This window comes from Nycticebus coucang, chromosome X (assembly GCF_027406575.1).
Source record: "Nycticebus coucang isolate mNycCou1 chromosome X, mNycCou1.pri, whole genome shotgun sequence".
Classification (NCBI taxonomy): domain Eukaryota; kingdom Metazoa; phylum Chordata; class Mammalia; order Primates; family Lorisidae; genus Nycticebus; species Nycticebus coucang.
The window spans coordinates 95,867,185-95,889,831 of NC_069804.1; the positions used below are offsets into that span (position 1 = coordinate 95,867,185).

The 22,647-nt window shown below is 34.8% G+C and overlaps 1 protein-coding gene across 1 annotated transcript in view; it reads right to left on the reverse strand.

The window, feature by feature from the left end:
• Nucleotides 1-20,456, reverse strand: part of RPS6KA6 (ribosomal protein S6 kinase A6) — a 189,577-nt gene extending 169,121 nt beyond the window's left edge. The window contains 1 exon segment of the mRNA XM_053579038.1: nucleotides 20,376-20,456. Coding sequence (XP_053435013.1) covers nucleotides 20,376-20,456 — 81 coding nt within the window.
• Between the last annotated feature and the right edge of the window lie 2,191 nt (nucleotides 20,457-22,647).

Here is a 22,647-nt window from a genome sequence, read left to right on the forward strand (position 1 = left end):
CTGGGAACATGAAAAACCAAAACAGAGCAACCCCCCACCCAAGGTATTATGAGTTAGTACTGCACAGGATTCCACCTATAAGGAAATATGAGAAATAACAGAAAAACAATTTAAAATATGGATGGCAAAAATAATGAAAGAAATTGCTAAGAAAGTTTAAAATAACCAAAAGGAAATTTAAAAACAGAATCAAATAAGAGATGAATAATATGAAGAATAAAGAAAAGACATAAAAAAATCCAATGTACTCAGTAGTACTATGAAACCGATTTATAATCACTCACACTTTCATATGAAAGATGAATCACAACCATAGCCCAGGATGAAGGAGGGAAGGGGAGTAGAAGGGGAAAGGAGTGGGGTGGCTGGTAGAGGGAGGGTTAATATGGAGCATATTACAAGTAAAAGTTGGATCTATGAGGTGTAGAACACAAATGTCTTAACACTTAATTGGGTAAATGAGGTGAAGGCTATGCTAATTAGTAGGATGTAAGCACTCCAATTTGTACAAATAATCAACACATTGAATCCCACAATGGCATAAATGTATTCATGATCTATGTATAAATGACTTAATAAAAAAAAAAGAAAAAAATTTTCAATAAAATCCTAACCAATAGAAAAATAAAAAAAAGACATAGTGGAGTTTAAGGAATTAAAGCAGTCTATAAGGGAACTTAAAGATGCAGTAGAAGGTATCAATAACAGTTTAGCCAGGCAAAAGAAAGAATCTCAGAGGTAGAGGACAAAGCATTCAAGATAACGCAGGCAGTTAAAGAGACAGAATAAAAGAGAGAGAAAGCAAAATGTTCACTGAGAGAATTATGGGACTTCATGAATTGTCCAAACATGCAAGTTACCGGTATCCCAGAAGAGGAAGAAAAACACCCTAGAGGAATGGAAGCCCTACAAGAAGATATCATAAATGAAAATTTCTCATGTATCACCAAAGATTCCAACCTACTCTGTTCAGAGAGATATTGAACCCCAGGTCATCTCAACTCAAACGTAGCTTCTCCAAGACACATTGTAATGAACCTGTCCAAAGTCAAGAGGAAAGATACAATTCTGCAAGGAACCAGTGGTTAATTTCCTTGATGGAGAAATCAAATATTTTACTGATATGCCAACTTTGAGGATGTTTGCCACAATAAGAACACCTCTACAGGAAATACTTAGACCTATTCTACACTCTGACCATCACAATAGACCACCAGCAAATGAAACACCCAGAAACTAAAGGATAAAATCTAGCTTCCACAATGACACAAAAGGTAAAAATAAGTAATGGACTTTCACAAAATAAAATGAATAGAACTCCACCACACTTTCTCATCACCACATAGAACATTCTCCAAAATAGATTATATCATAGGATACAAATCAAACCTCAAAAAAATTAAAAGAACTCAAAATATACCTTGTTTCTTGTCAGACCACAAGGCAATAAAGGTGGAACTCAACTCCCAACAGAAATTTGCATATCCACACAAAGGCATGGAAAATAAACAATCTTAAACTGAATGACAGCTGGGTCTGGGAGCCAATGAAAAAGGAAATTGTTACTTCCTAGAGAATAACAACAATTAAGACACAAGCTACCAAAACCTGTGTTATAAGAGGGAGCTTTATTGCATTAAAAGCCTACATCTGAAAAACAGAAAATGAACACATCAATAATCTAATGAATAATCTTGAATAAATGGAAAAGGAAGAGCAATCCAATCCCAAATCTAGCAGAAGAAATAACCAAAATTAAATGAGAAATAAATGAAATTGAAAATAAAGAATCATTCATTCAGAAAATTAATCAAACAAAAAAGATAGTTCATTGAAAAGATAAATAAAATTGATAAACTGTTGGTCAGATGAACCAGAAATGGAAAAGTAAAATCTTTAATACCCTCAATCAGACATGAAAAGGGGGAAATAATAACTTATAACACAGAGACACAAGATATTATTTCTGAATACTACCAAAAACTCTATGTCCAGAAATTTGACAATAGGGAGGAAATGGACCAATACCTTTAACCACACCATATCCCTAGACTTAAGCAGGAAGAACTAGATCTTGTGAACAGACCAATACCAGGCACTTAGATTGCAGAAACAATAAAAAAGCTTCAAAAATAAAAAATCCCAAACAAGATGGCATCACACCTTCAAAGATGAACTTGCACCTATACTGTGAATGAAGGAACTTTCCCTCAACCCATTCTATGAAGCAAACATCAGCATGATTCCAAAATCAGGAAAGGACACAAGTAAAAAGAGAACCAAAGACCAATTTCACTATTTATATCAATGCAAAAATACTCAACAAAATCTTAGCTAATAGACTCTAGCAACACATTAAAAAAATTATACATCAGGATAAAGTAGGCTTCATCTAAGGGACAGAAGCTGCTTTAACATATGCAAATCTATAAATATATTACACCATATCAATAGAAGCAAAAAGGAAGATGATATGATCCTCTCAATAGATGCAGAAAAAGCATTTGACAAAATTAAGCATCCTTTTCTAACAAGAACACTTGAGAAAATAGGCATAGGTGGCACATTTCTTAAGCTGATTAAAGCCATCTATGACAAACCCACTACTAACAACATACTGAATGGACTAAAACTGAATGAAAGATTTTCCACTGAGAACTGGAACCAGACAAGGATGTTCACTTTCACCATTATCATTAATATGGAGCCAGAAGTTCTAGCCAATACAGTCAGGCAAGAAAAGTATATAAAAGGCATCCAAATGAGGGCAGAGAAGGTCAATACCTTCCTCTTTGCTGATTATATGATCTCTTAGACTTAGAAAACCCTAGAGACTCAACCACAAAACTCCTGAAACTGATCAGGACATACAGTAATGCCTCAGGGTATAAAATCAATGTTCCCATATGAGTAGCCTTTGTATACATCAGTAACAGCCAAGTTGAGAAGTAAATCAAGGAAACAATTCCATTCATAGTTGCTCAAAGAAAATGAAATACTTAGGGATATACCTAACAAAAGAGGTTAAGGAACTTTAAAAAGAGAATTATGAAACCCTAAGAAAAGAAACTACAGAAGACATTAACAAATGGAAGAACATACCATGCTCTTGAATGGTAATAATCAACATTGTCAAAATGTCTATTATACCAAAAGCAATATACAAATTCAATTCAATCCCCATTAAAATGCTAACAGCATATTTTGACGAACTGAAAAAGTAGTGCTTTGTTTTCTATAGTACTAGAAAAAAAAAAAACATACAACTAAGGCTATTTTTAGTAATAAAAACAAAGCTGGAGGCATCACCCTACCAGACTTCAGGCTATATTACAAGTCACAGTAATCAATACAGCATGGATTTAGCACAAATATAGAGACACACACATGTGGAACTGAATACAAAACCAAAAGAAGAAACTAGCCTCTACTTGCCATCTCATCTTTGATAAACTAAACAAAAACATACACTGGCAAAAAAAATTCCCAATTCTAAAAATGGCGCTGTAACCGGATAACCACATGTAAAAGAATGAAACTTAACTCATATCTTTCACCCCTTACAAAACTGACTCAAGATGAATAAAATATTTAAATCTAACACAAAAAATAGTAAAAAAAAAAAATCTTAGAAGAAAGTGTGGGGAAAACTCTTGATGATGTTGAACTGGGGAAAGATTTTATGACAAAGACTTCAGGGGCCATCACAACAGCAAGAATTAACCAATGGGACTTAATTAAGCTAAAAAGCTTTTGCTCAGCTAAGGACACAACAAGTAAAGCAAAAAGTAAAGCAAAAAGACAACCTTTAGAATGGGAAATGATATTTGCAGGGTATGAATCTAATTAAGGGTTGTTAACTAAAATCTACAGAGAACACAAATTAATCAACAATAAAACAGTAAACAATTCCATCTACCCCTGGGTAAGCGATATGAATAGAACCTTCTCTTATGAACACAGATGAATGGTTAACAAACATTTGAAAAAGTGTTCATCATCCCTGATCATTAGAGAAATGCAAATCAAAACCACCCTGAGATATCATCTAACCCCAATGCAAATAGCCCACATCACAAAGTCTCAAAGCTGCAGATGCCAGTGTGGATGTAGAGAGAAGGGAACATTTTTACACTGCTGATGGGACTGAAAACTAATACAGCCTTTTTAGAAGGAAGTATGGAGAATCCTCAAAGAAGTCAAATTATTGTACACAGCTTTGATTTAATAATAATAAAAAAGAAGTCAAATTATTTTATTTTTTTATTAAGTCTTTTGTACATAGATCATAAAGAAGTCAAATTAGACCTCCCATTTGATTTAGCAATCCCAGTACTAGGTATCTACCCAGAAGAAAAAAATTTATCAGAAGAACAGTTGCACTACACTATTGCAGTTCAATTTACAATCACCAAAATGTGGAAACAACCTAAATGCCCACCAACACAGGAATGGATCAACAAGTTGTGGTATATGTATATCACAGAATACTATTCAGCTATTTAAAAAGACGGAGACATTACATCTTTTGTATTAATCTGGATTGAGTTGGGAAAAATTCTTCTTAATAAAGTATCACAAGAATGGAGAAGAATCCAATGTACTCAATTCTAATATGAAGCCAGTAGATGATCTAATACATACCCTCATAAGAGAAAAACTCAAATGAATTCAAGGTGGATGGCATGGGAATGAGGGAGAGGGATGGGAGTTGTGGTTTATGGCACACCTTTTGAGGCTGGGACACAATTATAACAGGGACTTTATCTAACCAATGCAGTCAGTATAACCTAATTCTTTTTACCCTCAGTGACCCCCAAACAATAACAAAAAGAGTACAGAATTTAAGAATATAAAAACGAAAACGATGTGGATGACATTATGCTTCTCTCAAATTAAAAAAAAGATAATGATTCTTAAGTTTCAACACTTACCCAAGGCAGTAAGTTTTTGAAACACTACCTAATTCAAGCATTATTCTCTATCTTCAGATATGCTGTATTTTTTAGAAAACAAAAAAATGGCCATTTGCCGCGCCCACGGCATATAGCCGTAGTGAGACAGTGCTGTTCGCGTTATAGAACGACGGGAAAGTGGTTTGTGCTCCCCGGAGCTTTGCCCCCAGCGCCCCCAGTATGCACAGCATTAGAAATGTTGCCTAGCATGTTCAGTTATCCGTTTAAGTTTAAAGATTGTGGCGTTTATTCATGTGTTTGTTATTCTGTACTAGAAGTCTGTTTGTTCTGATAAACTATCAATATGTACTTTCTTAAGAATGAACACAATACACTGTTGATTCAGATATAACACCACCTCATGAGCTATTAGACTTAGTGGCACCAACAATGAGCACATAAAGATATTTTCCCACCATAAATACCAGTGAGCTAAGACGATAAGCCTAAGGACACAAAATACAAATTATCTACATAAGTTACAAAGTCACTGAAACACATCCACCCACCATGAAGTCCTGTTCAGAACATCTTACTTCACCAACTATCACACATAATAAAAATCAATAGAAAAACTAATACTTGTCAAGAAATTTACTCTAAATCAAAATTATAATTATCAATAACAATAAGATCAAATAGTAAATGTAAAATTAGTCAAGCATTAGTATAAAGAAAATATCAAGCTGTTCTAAAAAGATAATAAGAAACTAAGAAAAGAGTTAGAGGCAGTAACATTCCTGAGATAGGAAGAAGCGGGCAGAGTTGACTAATAACCACTACCCTCCGGGAAGCGGAACCTTAAGACATAACAATGCATGATAAATCACACTTACAAACACAAAGATAACCCGCGCACGTAAGCAAAAAGATTGCATTATGTAAGCTCTATAAAAATGTATAAATACCAACATGTGTACCCAGTAAATTTGCAGCTGCATACTTCACCCGTAGTGTGCCAGACTGTCATTCCTGCGCCGACCTCTCAACCTTCCTCGTTCCTTCTCCCTACTTTCCCTCGGACTGGAGACCACCGACAGGACGGTCCGTGGCAGGTGGCGCCCGAACAGGGACCTGAAGGACAGGTAATCTTCTCTCCTTTTCTTTCTTTTTCAAGGTTGAGGGCGGCTCTTACCAGAGAGCTGCAGTCCCGCCGGTAAAGGCTGACCGGTTAAGTGTAAGTAATCACAGAATTCATGGGGCACGCACTAACTAAGGAAGAAAAAATGCTGAGTATTATGTTACAGCGTATGTTGGCTAAAAACGGGTTCAGTGTGTCCCTCAAACGGCTGGAGGATCTTATGCATTTTATTAAGCTTGTCAGCCCTTGGTTCGTGGAGGAGGGGTCTGTTAGCGCCTGGCGCAGAATCCCTCCTCCAGGTCCCAAGGGTGGCACTTTAGCTAACATTAGACAAAGTACTGAAGAACCGTACCAAGACTTTATTTCAAGGCTGGAAGAAGCCATTAATAGAATGCTCCCCCTGTCTGAGGGCACATCACTGTTACTCAAACAGTTAGCTTGGGAAAATGCCAACACGCTGTGTCAGGACCTTATACGTCCTCTAAGAAAAACAGGTACTTTACCAGATTATATTAAAGCATGCATGGATGCCTCACCAGCGATAGTCCAGGGTATGGCCTATGCTGCAGCAATGCAAGGACAGAAATTCAGCGCCTATGTTAAAAATACCTTCAATAAAGGAGGTAAGGAGCCAAGAGCTCCTGCTAACACTTGCTACAATTGTGGCAAGCCAGGACATATGCAGAAAAACTGTAAACGGTCCCATGCCAATAAGCCGAGGGGAAACCCACCCGGCTTATGCCCCCGTTATAAAAAGGGGCGACATTGGAAAAATGAATGTAAATCAAAATTTCATAAGGATGGGACCCCCTTGAATAATGACAAGGGTGACTCAGATCCTGAAGAACAGGAAATAAGAAAATCAAAAAACTAGAGAGGGGGCGTTCTCCCAGCCCTGACCCCAAGGGAGATCGTGCTGCACTGCAGAGCACGCAGCAACCGTCCACTTTAAATCCTCAAGCACCTGAATTCACTATTCATAATCTCCAAAGAAACACGCCTGAAAGTGCAGGTTTAAATTTAGCAAGTGAAAAGAATGTCTTATTATCCAAATGAGACAGTGTTACTTTAATCCCCACTGCAATGAAAAAACAACTTTTACCTAGAACAGTTGGAATTATAATTAGTAAAAGTTCAAATTATACTAAAAACTTTAAAGTTATTCCAGGAGTAGTTAACTCAAATTCGAAAAAGACAACGCAGAAGGAGGCGCCAGCGGCCGCTGCAAGATCTCACCCGCCGCTTAGAGAAAATGAAAGTACACTCGCCGATAGCGAACAAAACCACCGGGCGCATTTCCACTAGCTCCAAAACGACTAAAAAAGCCCAGCAAGGAAGGAAGCTAGGGACCCCCCTGCCCTTCGTGGGGCGGGCCTGCCTCCCAAGTGTTACAGCCCCCAGACAGCAGCACTGGCAGAATCCCAAGGATGAGATTTAGAACCTTTATTATTGGCCCTTTGCCACTAGTAATTTGTATAAATAAGAAAAATATTTTTACAAACTGAATCTTTGTCAACGGATAAAATTCTTGCCTTTTAAACCTTCTAATTATCAATTTAGCTGAGTAAATAAGTAACTTCATGGTAAACTGAAATCCTGTTTAGTGGAAAATGAGTTTTTAAGAGTAAGAGAAATTAAACAGAAAGGAGAATGACATTGTGTAAAGAAAGAATCTTGTGTGATAAATTTTATCCTGAAACAGAATAGTTATGTAAGAAAGTAAAAGGCAGAACAAAAGTTCAAGAAAGTTTAGAATGTTTGTAAATGGTCTGTGCAGGTTAAATGAAACTCATAAAAGAAAATTTGTGAAAGAATTTACATGTGATCCAGTTAACTATGTATTTCCTTTAAAATCTTTTAACTTGTAAAAATAACTAATTGTATTGCGTCCTTTAATATACAACATGATAAACAAGTAAATGTTATGTTAATTATAAAAAAAACCTTCTTATGTAATGTTGCCTGTAAACTTACAAAGTAATCCATAGTATAATAATGCAACATTACAAGTGTTAGAAACACTTAATGAATTAATTAAGCCTAAGAGATTTGTAACAAGTTTAATTTTAAGCATTACAGCTTTAATTTCTATAATCACTACTTTTGCTGTAGCTACTACAGCTTTAGTGCAACAAATGCATACAACACACTATGTCAATACTCTTAGCAGTAATGTAACTTTAACGTTAATGACACAAGCTAGTATTGATAATAAGCTTAAAACTAAATTAAATGTGTTAAAAAAAGTAGTCTTAGCCTTAGGTCAGAACATTAAGTACATACAACAGAAGCTACAAACAAAATGTCATTCTGCCTTTCAGGCTATTTACATTACACCTTTACCATACAACATGTCTAAATCATGGAGTAAAGTACAAACACATTTACAAGGTGTTTGAAGAGACAATAATATAACACATAATTTACACAGCTTACAACAAGATATTACAGCCATGAGTCAAGCTCATTTACCAATAACTTCTCTTAACACATTGGCTCAATCTTTAACTAGTAGATTTAAAGCACTCAATCCTCTTAACTAGATCCAGTATATTGTGCTCATAACCATTATTGGTTGTTTGTCATTTTGTGTTGTGTTGTTGTTACCATGTCTCATACAATGTCTGTTTTCCTCTATTAACTCTATACGCCAAGAAGTCTTTGAACTGCAATTTAAAAACAAAAAAGGGGGAAATGCCGCGCCCACGGCATATAGCCGTAGTGAGACAGTGCTGTCCGCGTTATAGAACGACGGGAAAGTGGTTTGTGCTCCCCGGAGCTTTGCCCCCAGCGCCCCCAGTATGCACAGCATCAGAAATGTTGCCTAGCATGCTCAGTTACCCGCTTAAGTTTAAAGATTGTGGCGTCTACTCATGTGTTTGTCATTCTGTACCAGAAGTCTGTTTGTTCTGATAAACTATCAATATGTACTTTCTTAAGAATGAACACAATACACTGTTGATTCAGATATAACACCACCTCATGAGCTATTAGACTCAGTGGCACCAACAATGAGCACATAAAGATATTTTCCCACCATAAATACCAGTGAGCTAAGACGATAAGCCTAAGGACACAAAGTACAAATTATCTACATAAGTTACAAAGTCACTGAAACACATCCACCCACCATGAAGTCCTGTTCAGAACATCTTACTTCACCAACTATCACACATAATAAAAATCAATAGAAAAACTAATACTTGTCAAGAAATTTACTCTAAATCAAAATTATAATTATCAATAACAATAAGATCAAATAGTAAATGTAAAATTAGTCAAGCATTAGTATAAAGAAAATATCAAGCTGTTCTAAAAAGATAATAAGAAACTAAGAAAAGAGTTAGAGGCAGTAACATTCCTGAGATAGGAAGAAGCGGGCAGAGTTGACTAATAACCACTACCCTCCGGGAAGCGGAACCTTAAGACATAACAATGCATGATAAATCACACTTACAAACACAAAGATAACCCGCGCACGTAAGCAAAAAGATTGCATTATGTAAGCTCTATAAAAATGTATAAATACCAACATGTGTACCCAGTAAATTTGCAGCTGCATACTTCACCCGTAGTGTGCCAGACTGTCATTCCTGCGCCGACCTCTCAACCTTCCTCGTTCCTTCTCCCTACTTTCCCTCGGACTGGAGCCCACCGACAGGATGGTCCGTGGCAGCCATTCCATGATCCCCTTAACAATCTTTCTGCATATTGCATCTAACATTTTAAATAAAAATTGTGGTGGGTGCCAGTAGTCCCAGCTACTTGGGAGGCTGAGGCAAGAGAATCACTTAAGCCCAAGAGTTTGAGGTTGCTGTGAGCTGTGATGCCATGACACTCTACTGAGAATGACAAAGTGAGACTCCATCTCAAAAATAAAAAAATAATAAATAAATAATTAGGCAAAATGAAGCCCTATGTTTCCCAGTCTAACCAATCTTATGTTTTCCATAGACTGCTTACATGCATTTGGTAAAATGGATCACATAAGCCATTGTTCTTTTTGCTATTTCTGAACATAATAATTATGAAAATAATGAGAATAAATGCAAATTCCAAATTCTACTGTATTGCTACAACTGCCATAATTTCAGCATACACTGCAGCAAATCAAAATCTACAAAATCAAACATCACTGAATTCAGAACTTTCACTAGCAACTTGAAAAGTAACTTTCCAACTTAGAAAAGCAACCTCTAAAAATCTCATCATTTAGACATCAATTAAGCAAGTCTAAGGTACTAAAAGACCCAAATCCAAAAGCAATTCACTAGAAAAAATAAGTTCTCTTTCTCATTTGGCTTAAAATTATTGTATAGGAATACTAAATAAAAGCAAGAATAACATATTCCCCAACATAATTATCCTCTCTAACTTCCATAATATTATTCCAGGAGAAAGGAAATCTAATGTAAGGCAAGAATGGAGCACAAACTGAATTGCCATACATATTGAGGCTCCACTTTCTTGATGGCTTACTTAAATAGGAGTAAATCAATTATTAGTATTTTAAGAAATAATAATATTTTCATTTTATATATGAATAAACTAAAGAATTAATTTCAAAGAAAGATCTATCAGCAAATCTATGAGTAATGCCGCAGGAGTATAGAATTAAAACATTAAGAATGCAGAAATATTTTTTATAAAATATAAGCTTTCTATAAGCATAAATTTGTTGATATTTGTGACATTATATATATTGTCTTTCTGTTCAGACATTTCCTTGTGATTTTGGAAGAATAGATAGATAACTGGTTTTTGTTATCTAAGTAAAAAGCAACAGCAATAAGCAAATGAACCCTAACTAGTAACTTACATAATACCTTATAAACAGTAGATATTTGAGAGTACGAGCAAAATAATGTTTAGAAACATGCAAAATAATGTTTAGAAACCATTAAAAGCAATATAAGTATTATGCCTTTAAAAGGGACTAGTACTTATACTACTATTAGGCAACTACTAAGTTGAATTAAAAATATCAATATGATACACACATTAGAAGATATTTGTGGAACATTTGAGTTTTTAAAACTTTGATCAATGACAGAAAAACAGCTTTCCTAGTTTCTACTGAGGTGGAAATTTTTTTTTTTTTACTCTGCTTAGCTAAGAGTCAGAGATAATGACTTCTTAATAGTTTTGAATAGGTCCAAAGTGCTCCCAATGTCAAGGTACTGGCCATTGGCGAGTCTCATACGGGCTACAATATATGTATTTGGAAAGCTTACTTTCAAAAAAGATATGTACTACATGTGGTAGAGATAAATGTACATATACACAATCGATATACATACAAGACAGTCTTCAGTAGTATTTCTCACTGTGTTGGCCTCTTAGAAATATGAGGTCCATATAATTTCATTAAAATACTACCTTGGGGATGTGAAATAAGCTTAAATTGTTCATTGAGTTATTTATCAGGGTAAAAGAAGTATTTTGTCTAGGCTACCTAAATCTTTAGCTATTTTTTTTTACCTTTTTTTTTTATTAAATCATAGCTGTGTACATTAATGTGATCATGGGGCACCATACCCTGGTTTCATAAACAGTTTGACACATTTTCATCACACAGGTTAACATAGCCTTCCTGGCATTTTCTTAGTTATTGTACTAAGAAATTTACATTCCACATTTACTAAGTTTCACATATACCCTTGTAAGATGCAGCGCAGGTGTAATCCCACCAATCTCCCTCCCTGCTTCTGCCCACCCCCCCGCCCTCCCTTTCCCGCTTCCCCCTATTCTTAGGTTGTAACCGGGTTATAACTTTCATGTGAAAGCCATAAATTATTTTCATAGTAGGGCTGAGTACATTGGATACTTTTTCTTCCATTCTTGAGATACTTTACTAAGAAGATTATGTTCCAGCTCCATCCATGTAAATATGAAAGAGGCAAAGTCTCCATCTTTCTTGAAGGCTGCATAATATTCCATGGTGTACATATACCACAATTTATTAATCCATTCATGGATCGATGGGCACTTGGGCTTTTTTCCATGACTTAGCAATTATGAATAGGGCTGCAATAAATATTCTGGCACAAATATTTTGGTGTTCTGGGTATATGCCTAGTAGAGGAATTATAGGATCCAATGGCAGATCTATTTTTAGATCTCTAAGTGTTCTCAAAACATCTTTCCAAAAGGAATATATTAATTTGCATTCCCACCAGCAGTGTAGAAGTGTTCCCTTTTCTCCACATCCATGCCAACATCTCTGGTCTTGGGATTTTGTGATATAGGCTAATCTTACTGGAGTTAGATGATATCTCAAAGTAGTTTTGATTTGCATTTCCCTGATGATTAAAGATGATGAGCATTTTTTCATATGTCTGTAGGCCGCATGCCTGTCTTCTTCAGAGAAGTTTCTCTTCAAGTCCCTTGCCCAGTCTGTGATGGGATCACTATGTTCTTGGCTGTGCAGAAGCTTTTTAGTTTGATCAGGTCCCAGTAGTGTATTTTTGAAGCTGCTTCAATTGCCCAGGGGGTCCTCCTCATAAAATACTCGCCCAGACCAATTTCTTCAAGGGTTTTCCCTGCACTCTCTTCTATTTTTATAGTTTCATGTCTTAAGTTTAAATCTTTAATCCAGTGAGAGTCTACCTTAGGTAGTGGTGAAAGATGTGGGTCCAGTTTCAGTCTTCTGCAGGTTGTCAGCCAGTTCACCCAGCACCATTTGTTAAATAGGGAATTTTTTTCCCACTGAATGTTTTTAATTGGCTTGTCAAAGATTAAATAATGGTAAGTAGCTGGATTCATCTCTTGGTTCTCTATTCTGTTCCAGACATCTACTTCTCTGTTTTTGTGCCAGAACCATGCTGTTTTGATGACTATCGATTTGTTGTATAGTCTGAGGTCTGGTAGCGTGATTCCTCCTGCTTTGTTTTTATTTCTGAGTAATGTCTTGGCTATTCAAGGTTTTTTCTGATTCCATATAAAACGAAGTACTGTTTTTTCAAGATCTTTAAAGTATGACAGTGGAACTTTAATAGGGAGTGCGTTAAAATTATATATTGCTTTGGGTAGTATGGACATTTTAACAATGTTGATTCTTCCCAGCCATGAGCATGGTATCTTTTTCCATTTGTTAATACCATTTTCAGCTATTTCTTTTCTTAGAGTTTCATAGTTCTCTTTATAAATATCTTTCATGTCCTTTGTTAGATAAATTCCCAAATATTTCATCTTCTTTGGCACTACTGTGAATGGGATAGAGTCCTTAACTGCTTTTTCAACTTGGCTATTGTTGGTATATATAAAGGCTACTGATTTATGAATGTTGATTTTGTATCCTGAGATGCTGCTGTATTCCTTGATCACTTATAAGAGTTTTGTAGTAGAATCCCTGGTGTTTTCCAGATATACAATCATATCATCTGCAAAGAGTGAAAGTTTATTCTCTTCTGACCCTATATGGTACCCTTGATAGCCTTTTCTTCCCTAATTGCAGTAGCTAAAACTTCCATTACAATGTTAAAGAGCAGTGGAGACAATGGGCAGCCTTGTGGGGTTCCTGATCTCAGTGGAAATGATTTCAATTTAATTCCATTCAATATGATATTGGCTGTGGGTTTACTATAGATGGTCTCTATCAGTTTAAGAAATGTCCCTTCTATACCAATTGTCTTAAGTGTTCTGATCATGAAGATCTTTAGCTATTTTTTTGAAAAGAACAATAACTGTATTATCCTTGGTAAACAGTATAAAAGTGACAATTGTTTTATTTACTTCTCAAAATAATCATCATCACATTTTCATTTTATATGTGAATAAACTACAGGATTAATTTAAAAACACACACCAAGCTAGTGACAGAATAAAACAACCTATCTGTCCCAGTAAGTCACAGTTCCTAAACATCCTACACCATTTTACTTTTGTCTATTCAGGAAAAACGGAGAACAAACGTAAAAAAAAATTAAAAATAATAAAATGGGTTTGTATGAAAGTTCAAAAGTAAACAGCTACTACACAGCACTATAGGTTGAGGTGAAATCCTACCTGATGTGTATTTTTCAACGTACTGATAAATATTTGCTGTCAGAAGGCTGATTGGAGAAAATCAGTAATCAATAGACTACAGAAAACAGAAGCTCAGTAAATATAGAAAATTGAGGTTCTAGGAACACAGTACCATCCTCTTAAGGAAAAAAAAAAAAAGAAATAAACAAGATACAACAGCTTTACTACAGATAATCAGGAAAGAATGAAATGTTTTTAGCCACATGGAAAATAAAATCTTCAAAAAGGAGAAATGTATATATGTGAATAAAATCTCTTCAAAAAATAAATATTAATACATATTTATGTAGGATGCTTAAAAATATCATGCAATTATTGATTGTTTTTTAATTTGTAAACCAGTTAATCATCAGAAACTTAGATTGCAGATGTAATACATTTAGAATAATAACAACTAACATACACTAAGTGCTTACAATGGAAAAGACACTCTTCTAAGTGCTTTACATGGATATGATCTACTGTTATTCCCCTTTTACAGATAGAGCAACCAAGTAAGGTATAAAGAAGTAATTTTCTCAAGGTTATACAGTAAACAGAGGACCCATGATTTAAACTCAGGTATTCTAGCCCAGAGCCCCTGCGCTTAACCTCTATGCTGTTCTGAGTTGCTAAAGAATCTGACATGGTTAACCAATTGTTATTCTTCCTTAAGTTCAAGAATAACAATCTACTAAATTAGCACAATATTCTCAATACAATCACAATGTACATTTTTCCACAATTCCTCTTTCACATAGAAAGCAATGAGGCACCTAGTATCATTAAGGCTGAGAGAAAGAAGTTAAAATAATTCTCACAGAACTACTACCATCATTCTCTTAAGAGTGAAAGTAATGTGTATAATTTCTGTTAATTTTTGAAAATAAAATTTTAGAGAGGAAAAAGGAAGTCTATGCTGATTATTATTAACAAAACTCAAATAATCCAGGATCCTATATTCTTGGCAAATTTTTAAATAGTTTCTAGAATATGGGCTGAAGCTTAGTTTTATAGCTTTCATGTCTAGTAGTAGGCAATTAACAGGCCACCAGCTACTGCATATAAAAACAAATTGTTAGTGGTAATGTACAGACATAGGAAAGGAGAAATGTGGGAAAGTACCACTGCAGAGTGAGAAAGTTCACATAAAAGATTATAGCACCATTAGGTTTCTTCATCTTTCAAAAGGGCTAAGAATAGTCAATATTTTAAAAATTAATGACTACCAATCAAATATTTCATAGAAATTATATTGGGTTTTTAATAAAGAATATCTCATTAAACCCTACATAGAAAGAATCTAAAAATTTTTATTAACACCATATACCTATGCTCAGTAAGTACAATTCTAATGTTCTGTAAGTCTAATTCATTAAAATTATTAGGAAAACCTCAGATTCATGACGAATGATTTTTGATGCAATTCAAGGGTAATTCGATGGAGCTCTGTGATAGTCTTTTCAACAAATGGTGCCAGAACAACTTAACATCATAGATCTCAACCTATATTGCATACCATATATAAAAGTTGACTGCAAATAGATCAAAAGCCTAAATTAATGTATGCAACTAAAATACTTCTGGGAGAAAACAGGAGAAAGTTTTTGCAGCCTTGAGTTAGGCAAAGATTTCTTACCAATATTAATACCAAAAGCATGAGTCATAAAAGAAAAAAAATGATAATCTGGATTTCACTAAGATGAAAATCCTTTAGTCTTTGATCGGAAAATAAAAGGAACAATGGCAAAATGAGAGAAAATATTTGTAAATCAATCAATACATGACAAAGGACTTTTCCAGAATATATAAAGAACTCTCAAAACTCAATGATAAAAAAAGCAAAAATTGAACAGATAGATTACCAGAGAAAATATATTAACAAATATATAGAAAAGAAAAATTTAAGTTAAAGTCATAATTAGATACCACTACACACCTATTAGAATGGCCAAAATATTTTTTAAAATTTAATCTGTCAGTAACTAGTGCTGACAAGTGTTCAAAGAAATTGGGAATCTCATATAGCAGCCTTACTCATAAACATTTACCCAACATAAATGGAAATTTAGTTTATGGTAAAACTAAAGTATACACACAAATGTGTATAGTGGGTTTATTCATAATCAACAAATGCTGGTAATAATGAAAATTTCCTTCAACTAATTAACAGATTAACCAACTGTGGTACATTAACACAATAGGATACTGCACAGCAATAAAAAAAAATTACTGTTATATTCAACATCATGAGGACTGAATCAAATCAAGTTAATATTGTTTATAGAGATGAAGTCGCTAGATGATCTTATCATTTCTGAAAATCCATATTAACTTCCCTTCAGAGGTTCTGTAAATATTCATTTATTGTCACATAATTTCTCTACAAATGATAAAAACAAATGTTTTATGATTGGGCCAGAAAGTATAGTTACTCTTCTCCATTTGTAAATTATAGTATAAAATCAAATACAAATTATTTCTATGTATGTTTGGTCATTCCAGAATATATCTACATAATAATCATTTTGTGGTTTATTGTATATGTGCGTATAAGTTTGAAATGAAATTTTTTCTGACAGCATTCATTTATCACTTCAATTGTCCCACTTGAACAATCATGATTGCAACAGATTTTTGTTATTTTTTATTTTTTTTCCACAACAGATTTTTATCAAATAAGACCTAATGGCTTATCTACTTTGCTTGATTCTGAATTATGAATTATGGCTATCCTCAATTAGTACAATTTATTCATCATATACCTAAATCCCTCTCATGATGTTGATTTAAGAAAAAATAAAAGTCACTTGAAACCTGGTATTTAGTCCACATTTTCCCTCATATGAAATTTTTCTCTCTTATTTTCTGAGGTTTTGTTCATTCTGATCCTCTGAGAAGTTTAATAAACCCATAAACTCACCTTTCCTCCAGGTTTTGTTTTCTAGGGGCATCATGTTCCATTTTTTTTTTTATTATTGGGGATTCATTGAGGGTACAATAAGCCAGGTTACACTGATTGCATTTGTTAGGTAAAGTCCCTCTTGCAATCATGTCTTGCCCCCAGAAGGTGTGGCAGGCACCAAGGCCCTGCCCCCATCCCTCCTTCCCTCTCTCTGCTTTTCCTTCCCCACCATGTTCCATTTTTACCTACTTGTATGTTAATGACAAATTTCAACTATATAACTGAAAATAGTAAAAATATTTTACCAAGATAAAATATCCTGAGTAAGGAAGCACAAATAAATTTTAAGTTCTGCTTTTAAAAAATAGCAGATTTTCCCTAAAATTTCCTGAGATTTTAAAAACTGATCTTAACCATTATTTTGTTTTTCCATTTTTCTCAAAATCTACTTCAGCATATTTGTGTGATCCTCTTCTGGGTTCTCTGTTCTGTTCAACTCATCTATGTGTTCATCCTTCCACAAACAGTACACTGTCTTAATTACAGTTACATAGGTAAATCTTAATATCCAGTAGAAAGCAATTTCTTTAATTTTATTCTTCTTTGAAAAACTTGTTTTAGAACTTCTAGGTTCTGTGCTTTTACACCTAAATTTTACAATAAGCTTATCTATGCCTACAAAAAAAAAACAAAAACAAAAAAACAGGGTTGCTGGGATTTTGCTAACCGTTCTTTAAATTGAGTAGACTTTTCTGGCTGCTGAATCAGTGATCTGACTGCTGATCTTACATGATTGTCAATAACTTGTCTATATTCTCTCTTTACTTTCAGTATTGTCCTTAAGGGGGAAGACAGCAATACACAGAGAAAAAAAGCATGATTTTAATATAACCTAGGTTCAAATTCCAGATGCATCTCTCACTGATTTACATATCTCTTTGTCATCTGTTAAAGAGACACTATCTTACCCAGCTGCTTTTGAAGAGTTAATAAAAGTGAATGCAATAAACTATGTGAAACATGTAGCATTCTGTTTCATAATGTTCGATAAATGACACATCTCTTTCTCACTTAAGTTTAAATACATTTGTTAAATGGAATGTATTCCATATCTTTTCAGATAAAAACTTATATATCAAAAAATGCTGTATTTCCTCTTAAAATTTGTCTTCAACCACAAAGGCAGAGGGATAATATGTTAATGATAATTATCAGTAGCCTTTGAAAAATATTTGAGTTGTAGTAATATATTTGTTACTCAAAAAAGAGTCACTATCCCTTTACTTAGCTAGTAATAAGGTACAAAAGTTGCTTAAACTCCTAATTGTATGGCAAAACTATATCAAAATCAGCTAGAACACTAACATTTTGGTTTAACTCTAATGGAAAAACAAATTCTTCAAAAGTAAAGAGTAAAAGCACACAACACAGCTCATGCACCCTTGTTTGAGAGTCACATCTTAAAACAATCATAGGAGAAAGTTTATTGTAGATCAAATTGGTAGCTTAAGGATTGATATACATTTTTATTGTTCTCGTTGACCAACAAGAACTACATGGGTACTTCTTTTTATTTTGGCCTAGAACTTACGTTTTTAACCCTGGCTGACATCATAATCATCTAAGGAATGATGCCCAGATCCCCCACTCAAGATCAGTTAAATCTGAATCTCTATGAGTAGAGCCCAAGTATAAATAATTTTTTTAAATCTCCAAGTTAAATCTAAAACACATAAGAGTTAAGAACAACAATCCACAAAAAAACATAATCATCTGAGGAATGATGCCCAGATCCTCCACTCAAGATCAGTTAAATCTGAATCTCTATGAGTAGAGCCCAAGTATAAACAATTTTTTTTAAATTTCCAAGTTAAATCTAAAACACATAAGAATTAAGAATAAAAATCCACAAAAAACTCAAGACCAAATATACAATTCAACTATATATTTTTAAATGTAGTATACCCTTAGAGACTACTTACTTATGCTCTATTTCATCTTCCAATCCCATTGTCCACCCTTTATATACATCCCTTACTTTATGTTTTGTTTTACCCTAAATATCAAAATAGTTTGTTATTAGATTGTATTTCCCATAAACTATCTCAAATACTTTGTGAAAAGAAACGAAGAACAAGTAAATCTTCCCCCAACCCCTTGCCCTCCCAACCCCTTTCTCCTCCTCTCCCACCACAAAGGTGTAACAACTGCTTTAAATGTCAAAATAAGAGGTTAAAATCTCCCAGTAAAATTATTTATACAAAATATCTCCAGAGCAATTCAAAAAACATTTCCATTATCCGCAAGACAGATAAAACTTAGTTCTAAATCTATTTCCCATCCAACTCTTTTCCCACCAAAAAAAGAAGAAAATACACGAAGGAAAAAAAAAAAAAAACTATCGGCAAGAACAGTAAATAATCCTTGGAAAAAACATGCATGGGTAATTTTTTTTTTTTAGACAGAGTATCACTCTGTCACCTGGGTAGTACCATAGCATCATAGCTTACAGCAACCTCAAATCCTTGTGCTAATGACCCTCTTGCCTCAGTCTCCAGAGTAGTTGAGACTACAGGTATGTGCCACCATACCTGGTATTTTTTTTTCTATTTTTAGTAGATACAGAGTTTCACACTTGCTGAGACTGGTCTTGAACTCCTGAGCTCAAGCAATCCACCTGCCTTGGCCTCCCAGAGTAATAGGATTATAGGCTTGAGCCACACCCAGCCAGCCCCACACTTAACAAATCTTCAGAACTGCTGTCAAAAACAATGACCAAGAAAGAAGGAAAATGTCTTGTATTTCCTCTTCCAAATTATAGATGAGAATGACTATAAGAGTGCTGGTATTAAAACAATATCACCCAAGAAAGCAGCTACACCATTGGTTGGCCTTATTATGGAACAAGATAATGATCAGCTCTCTTGATGAACTATAATCAAGGTAGAGATAAGTAAAAGATATAAATGATTCCAAAATATATGGTTTAATATATCCTTTAATCTTATAAGGATTAACACATACAAACTGAAAAAAATTATTCCCTTAGACATTAAAGTTAATGGATCCTTACCTAATATTTTAAGAATTCCAGCAGTTTTAAAAATATATATTCTACAATGAAAACATTCTTAGTTATAGAAATTGTCGTGATTATGGGTTGTAAAGCTCTTACTCAAAGTTAGCATTTTAAAGCCAACATCAACAGGTAATTAAAATTAATATCAATTATTTAAAATAAAATCATTTCCTTCTTATCAAAATAATATCATTAAAAAAAACTCCTAAGTACTAAGGTGAGTTCTGTTCAAATGTAACATTTAGTTTTTATCTATAATATTTTAAATTAAATCACTTGTGGTGTTAAAACTAACAATCATAATTGTTTTAGAGAAAGAAGGCAGAAATGCTATCTTTACCACATTACCTTCACCCTTCATTTTACTTCTTATGGATTAACACTTTCCACTGGAGTATTTTTCCAAATTGCTGAGGTAGAGAGACCCATTGTTAAATCTCTACAATACCTAAAACATACTGCAAACAATAAAAAAACACAGATATGATAATTACAATTTAAAACATAATGCATTTAAAATTAAATAAAATAGTATGCATGTGAAAGGCTCCCCACCTCCCATCCCATCCTTATATCAAAACATTTAACTACTTTTTGTAAATTAAATACCTGCGACTGTAAATCAATAGATTTCATAGATGAATAAAATAAAATTCCTCTCTTCTTCAGTAGACTTGATAGAAAACTTATTTTTTTATTTTTATTAATTTTTTTTTGTAGAGACAGAGTCTCACTTTATGGCCCTCGGTAGAGTGGCGTGGCATCACACAGCTCACAGCAACCTCCAACTCCTGGGCTTAAGCGATTCTCTTGCCTCAGCCTCCGAGTAGCTGGGACTAACAGGCGCCCGCCACAACGCCCAGCTATTTTTTGGTTGCAGGTCAGCCCAGGCCGGGTTTGAACCCGCCACCCTCGGTATATGGGGCGGGTGCCTTACCGACTGAGCCACAGGTGCCGCCCAACTTGCTAGAAAATTTATGCAGCTAGCATTCCTACATTTCAAGTAGAAATGGAATTCTCTTTATCCCATTCTTTTTTAAAAGAACATTATTTTAGACTTTTTTATTATTGAGTCATAAACACATAGATCATGTATACGTTAATGCATTTACGGGGTATAATGTGCTGATTTTAAATACAATTTGGAATGCTTACATCAAACTAGTTAATATAGCCTTCACCTCATTTACTTAATTAATGTGTTAAGACATTTATACTCTATACTTAATAGAATTGACATGTACCCTTGTAATATGAACCATAGGAATGGTCCCATTCTTAAGAGATGTAGAATATTAAAAAGTATTTCAGAATTGCTACTAACACAATGTTTCGTGTAAGTATAGAGGGTTCAACTTTCAAGTACTTCTGAATTTATTTTAACTTCATTTCTTGTTACATGTTATTCCAACATGTAATATTAAAATTTTTGTTGAATTTTTTTTTAAGAAAGAAAAAGAATAAGGTAATCATACAACAGTCCAAGTATATTCTTAAAGGTTGGGGCATGTATTTGAAGACGAAGTTGCACCCTTGGTATGTTAAAAATTCTGAGTCTTAACTCAAAATACCCTACTGTGAATCAATTTGACATTCACCAACTATTTTTAGGAGGTTTGTGATAGCCTCTACTGGAGTAGTATGCAGTCGATTAAGTTATCATGAAAGGATTTAACTTTCTATCACAAAAGACACGTTTTTGTGTTTAAATGTTGCCCTATTTTTAATAATAAAAGCGAAGTACCTATGCACATGAGGCCCAGTCAGAACAGTTTCAGAAGTAAAAACAGTGGGAGGAGAGGCTAACCAAAATATTTTGGTTGAACCTTCCTAAGTCTTACTAAAAATTCCTCTTACAAAGGATGCGGATTGCTTTGCTTAGTCTTTTACAGAATAAAAGGGGCGGGAACAGCGGCTTGTGGAAAGAGAAGGGGAGGAGGAAGAGAACAGTAGAACCAAGGGCACTAGAGAGGAAGCCTCAGAACATTACCTGAAACCTGACAACTGGAAATAACTCGCCAGTTCGTCTCGACTTGAGTCCTTACAAATAATTATCAAGCCATAGAGAAATGACAAAGCTGAGTTACTAGGGTACGCTGGTCCCTATATGCAAATGTCCCGAGTTACTCAAGTCTCCTGGCTATGGTTTTTGTAGGGCTGGATTCCTAAAGCGCTCAGAACTCAACAGTAAGCTGGAGTTGGTTCCCAGCTCTCCCCTGAAGTATTCCCAGTGAGCAACTGAGAAAGAGGGACGCACTGATTCAGGGGCGGCATCTTGCGCTTCCCCCAGTCCCACTACTGGCCAGAAAGCAAAGAAACTTAAGTCACAGACAGCAACTCTGGCATGGCCGGTGAAGTGGGCGGTCCACCCGAGGCCAAGCCTGGGCTCCGGCTATATTCATTCCATACAGCAGAGCCCGCCTTTTGGTCCCCGCCTGCTCCCCTGCGAAAACACAGTTGGAGCAGCCTCAAGGCAGTTGCCCCAACGCCCAGCTCCCCAGGCCCACGCCCCTTCACTCCGGGCCCAGACCAAAGTCCTAAGGGGAAGGAGGGGGACTGGCTCCAGCCCATCTTGGCCACCACAATAACCTCGCTCCTGTTCCCGCTGCCTCTGCTGAAC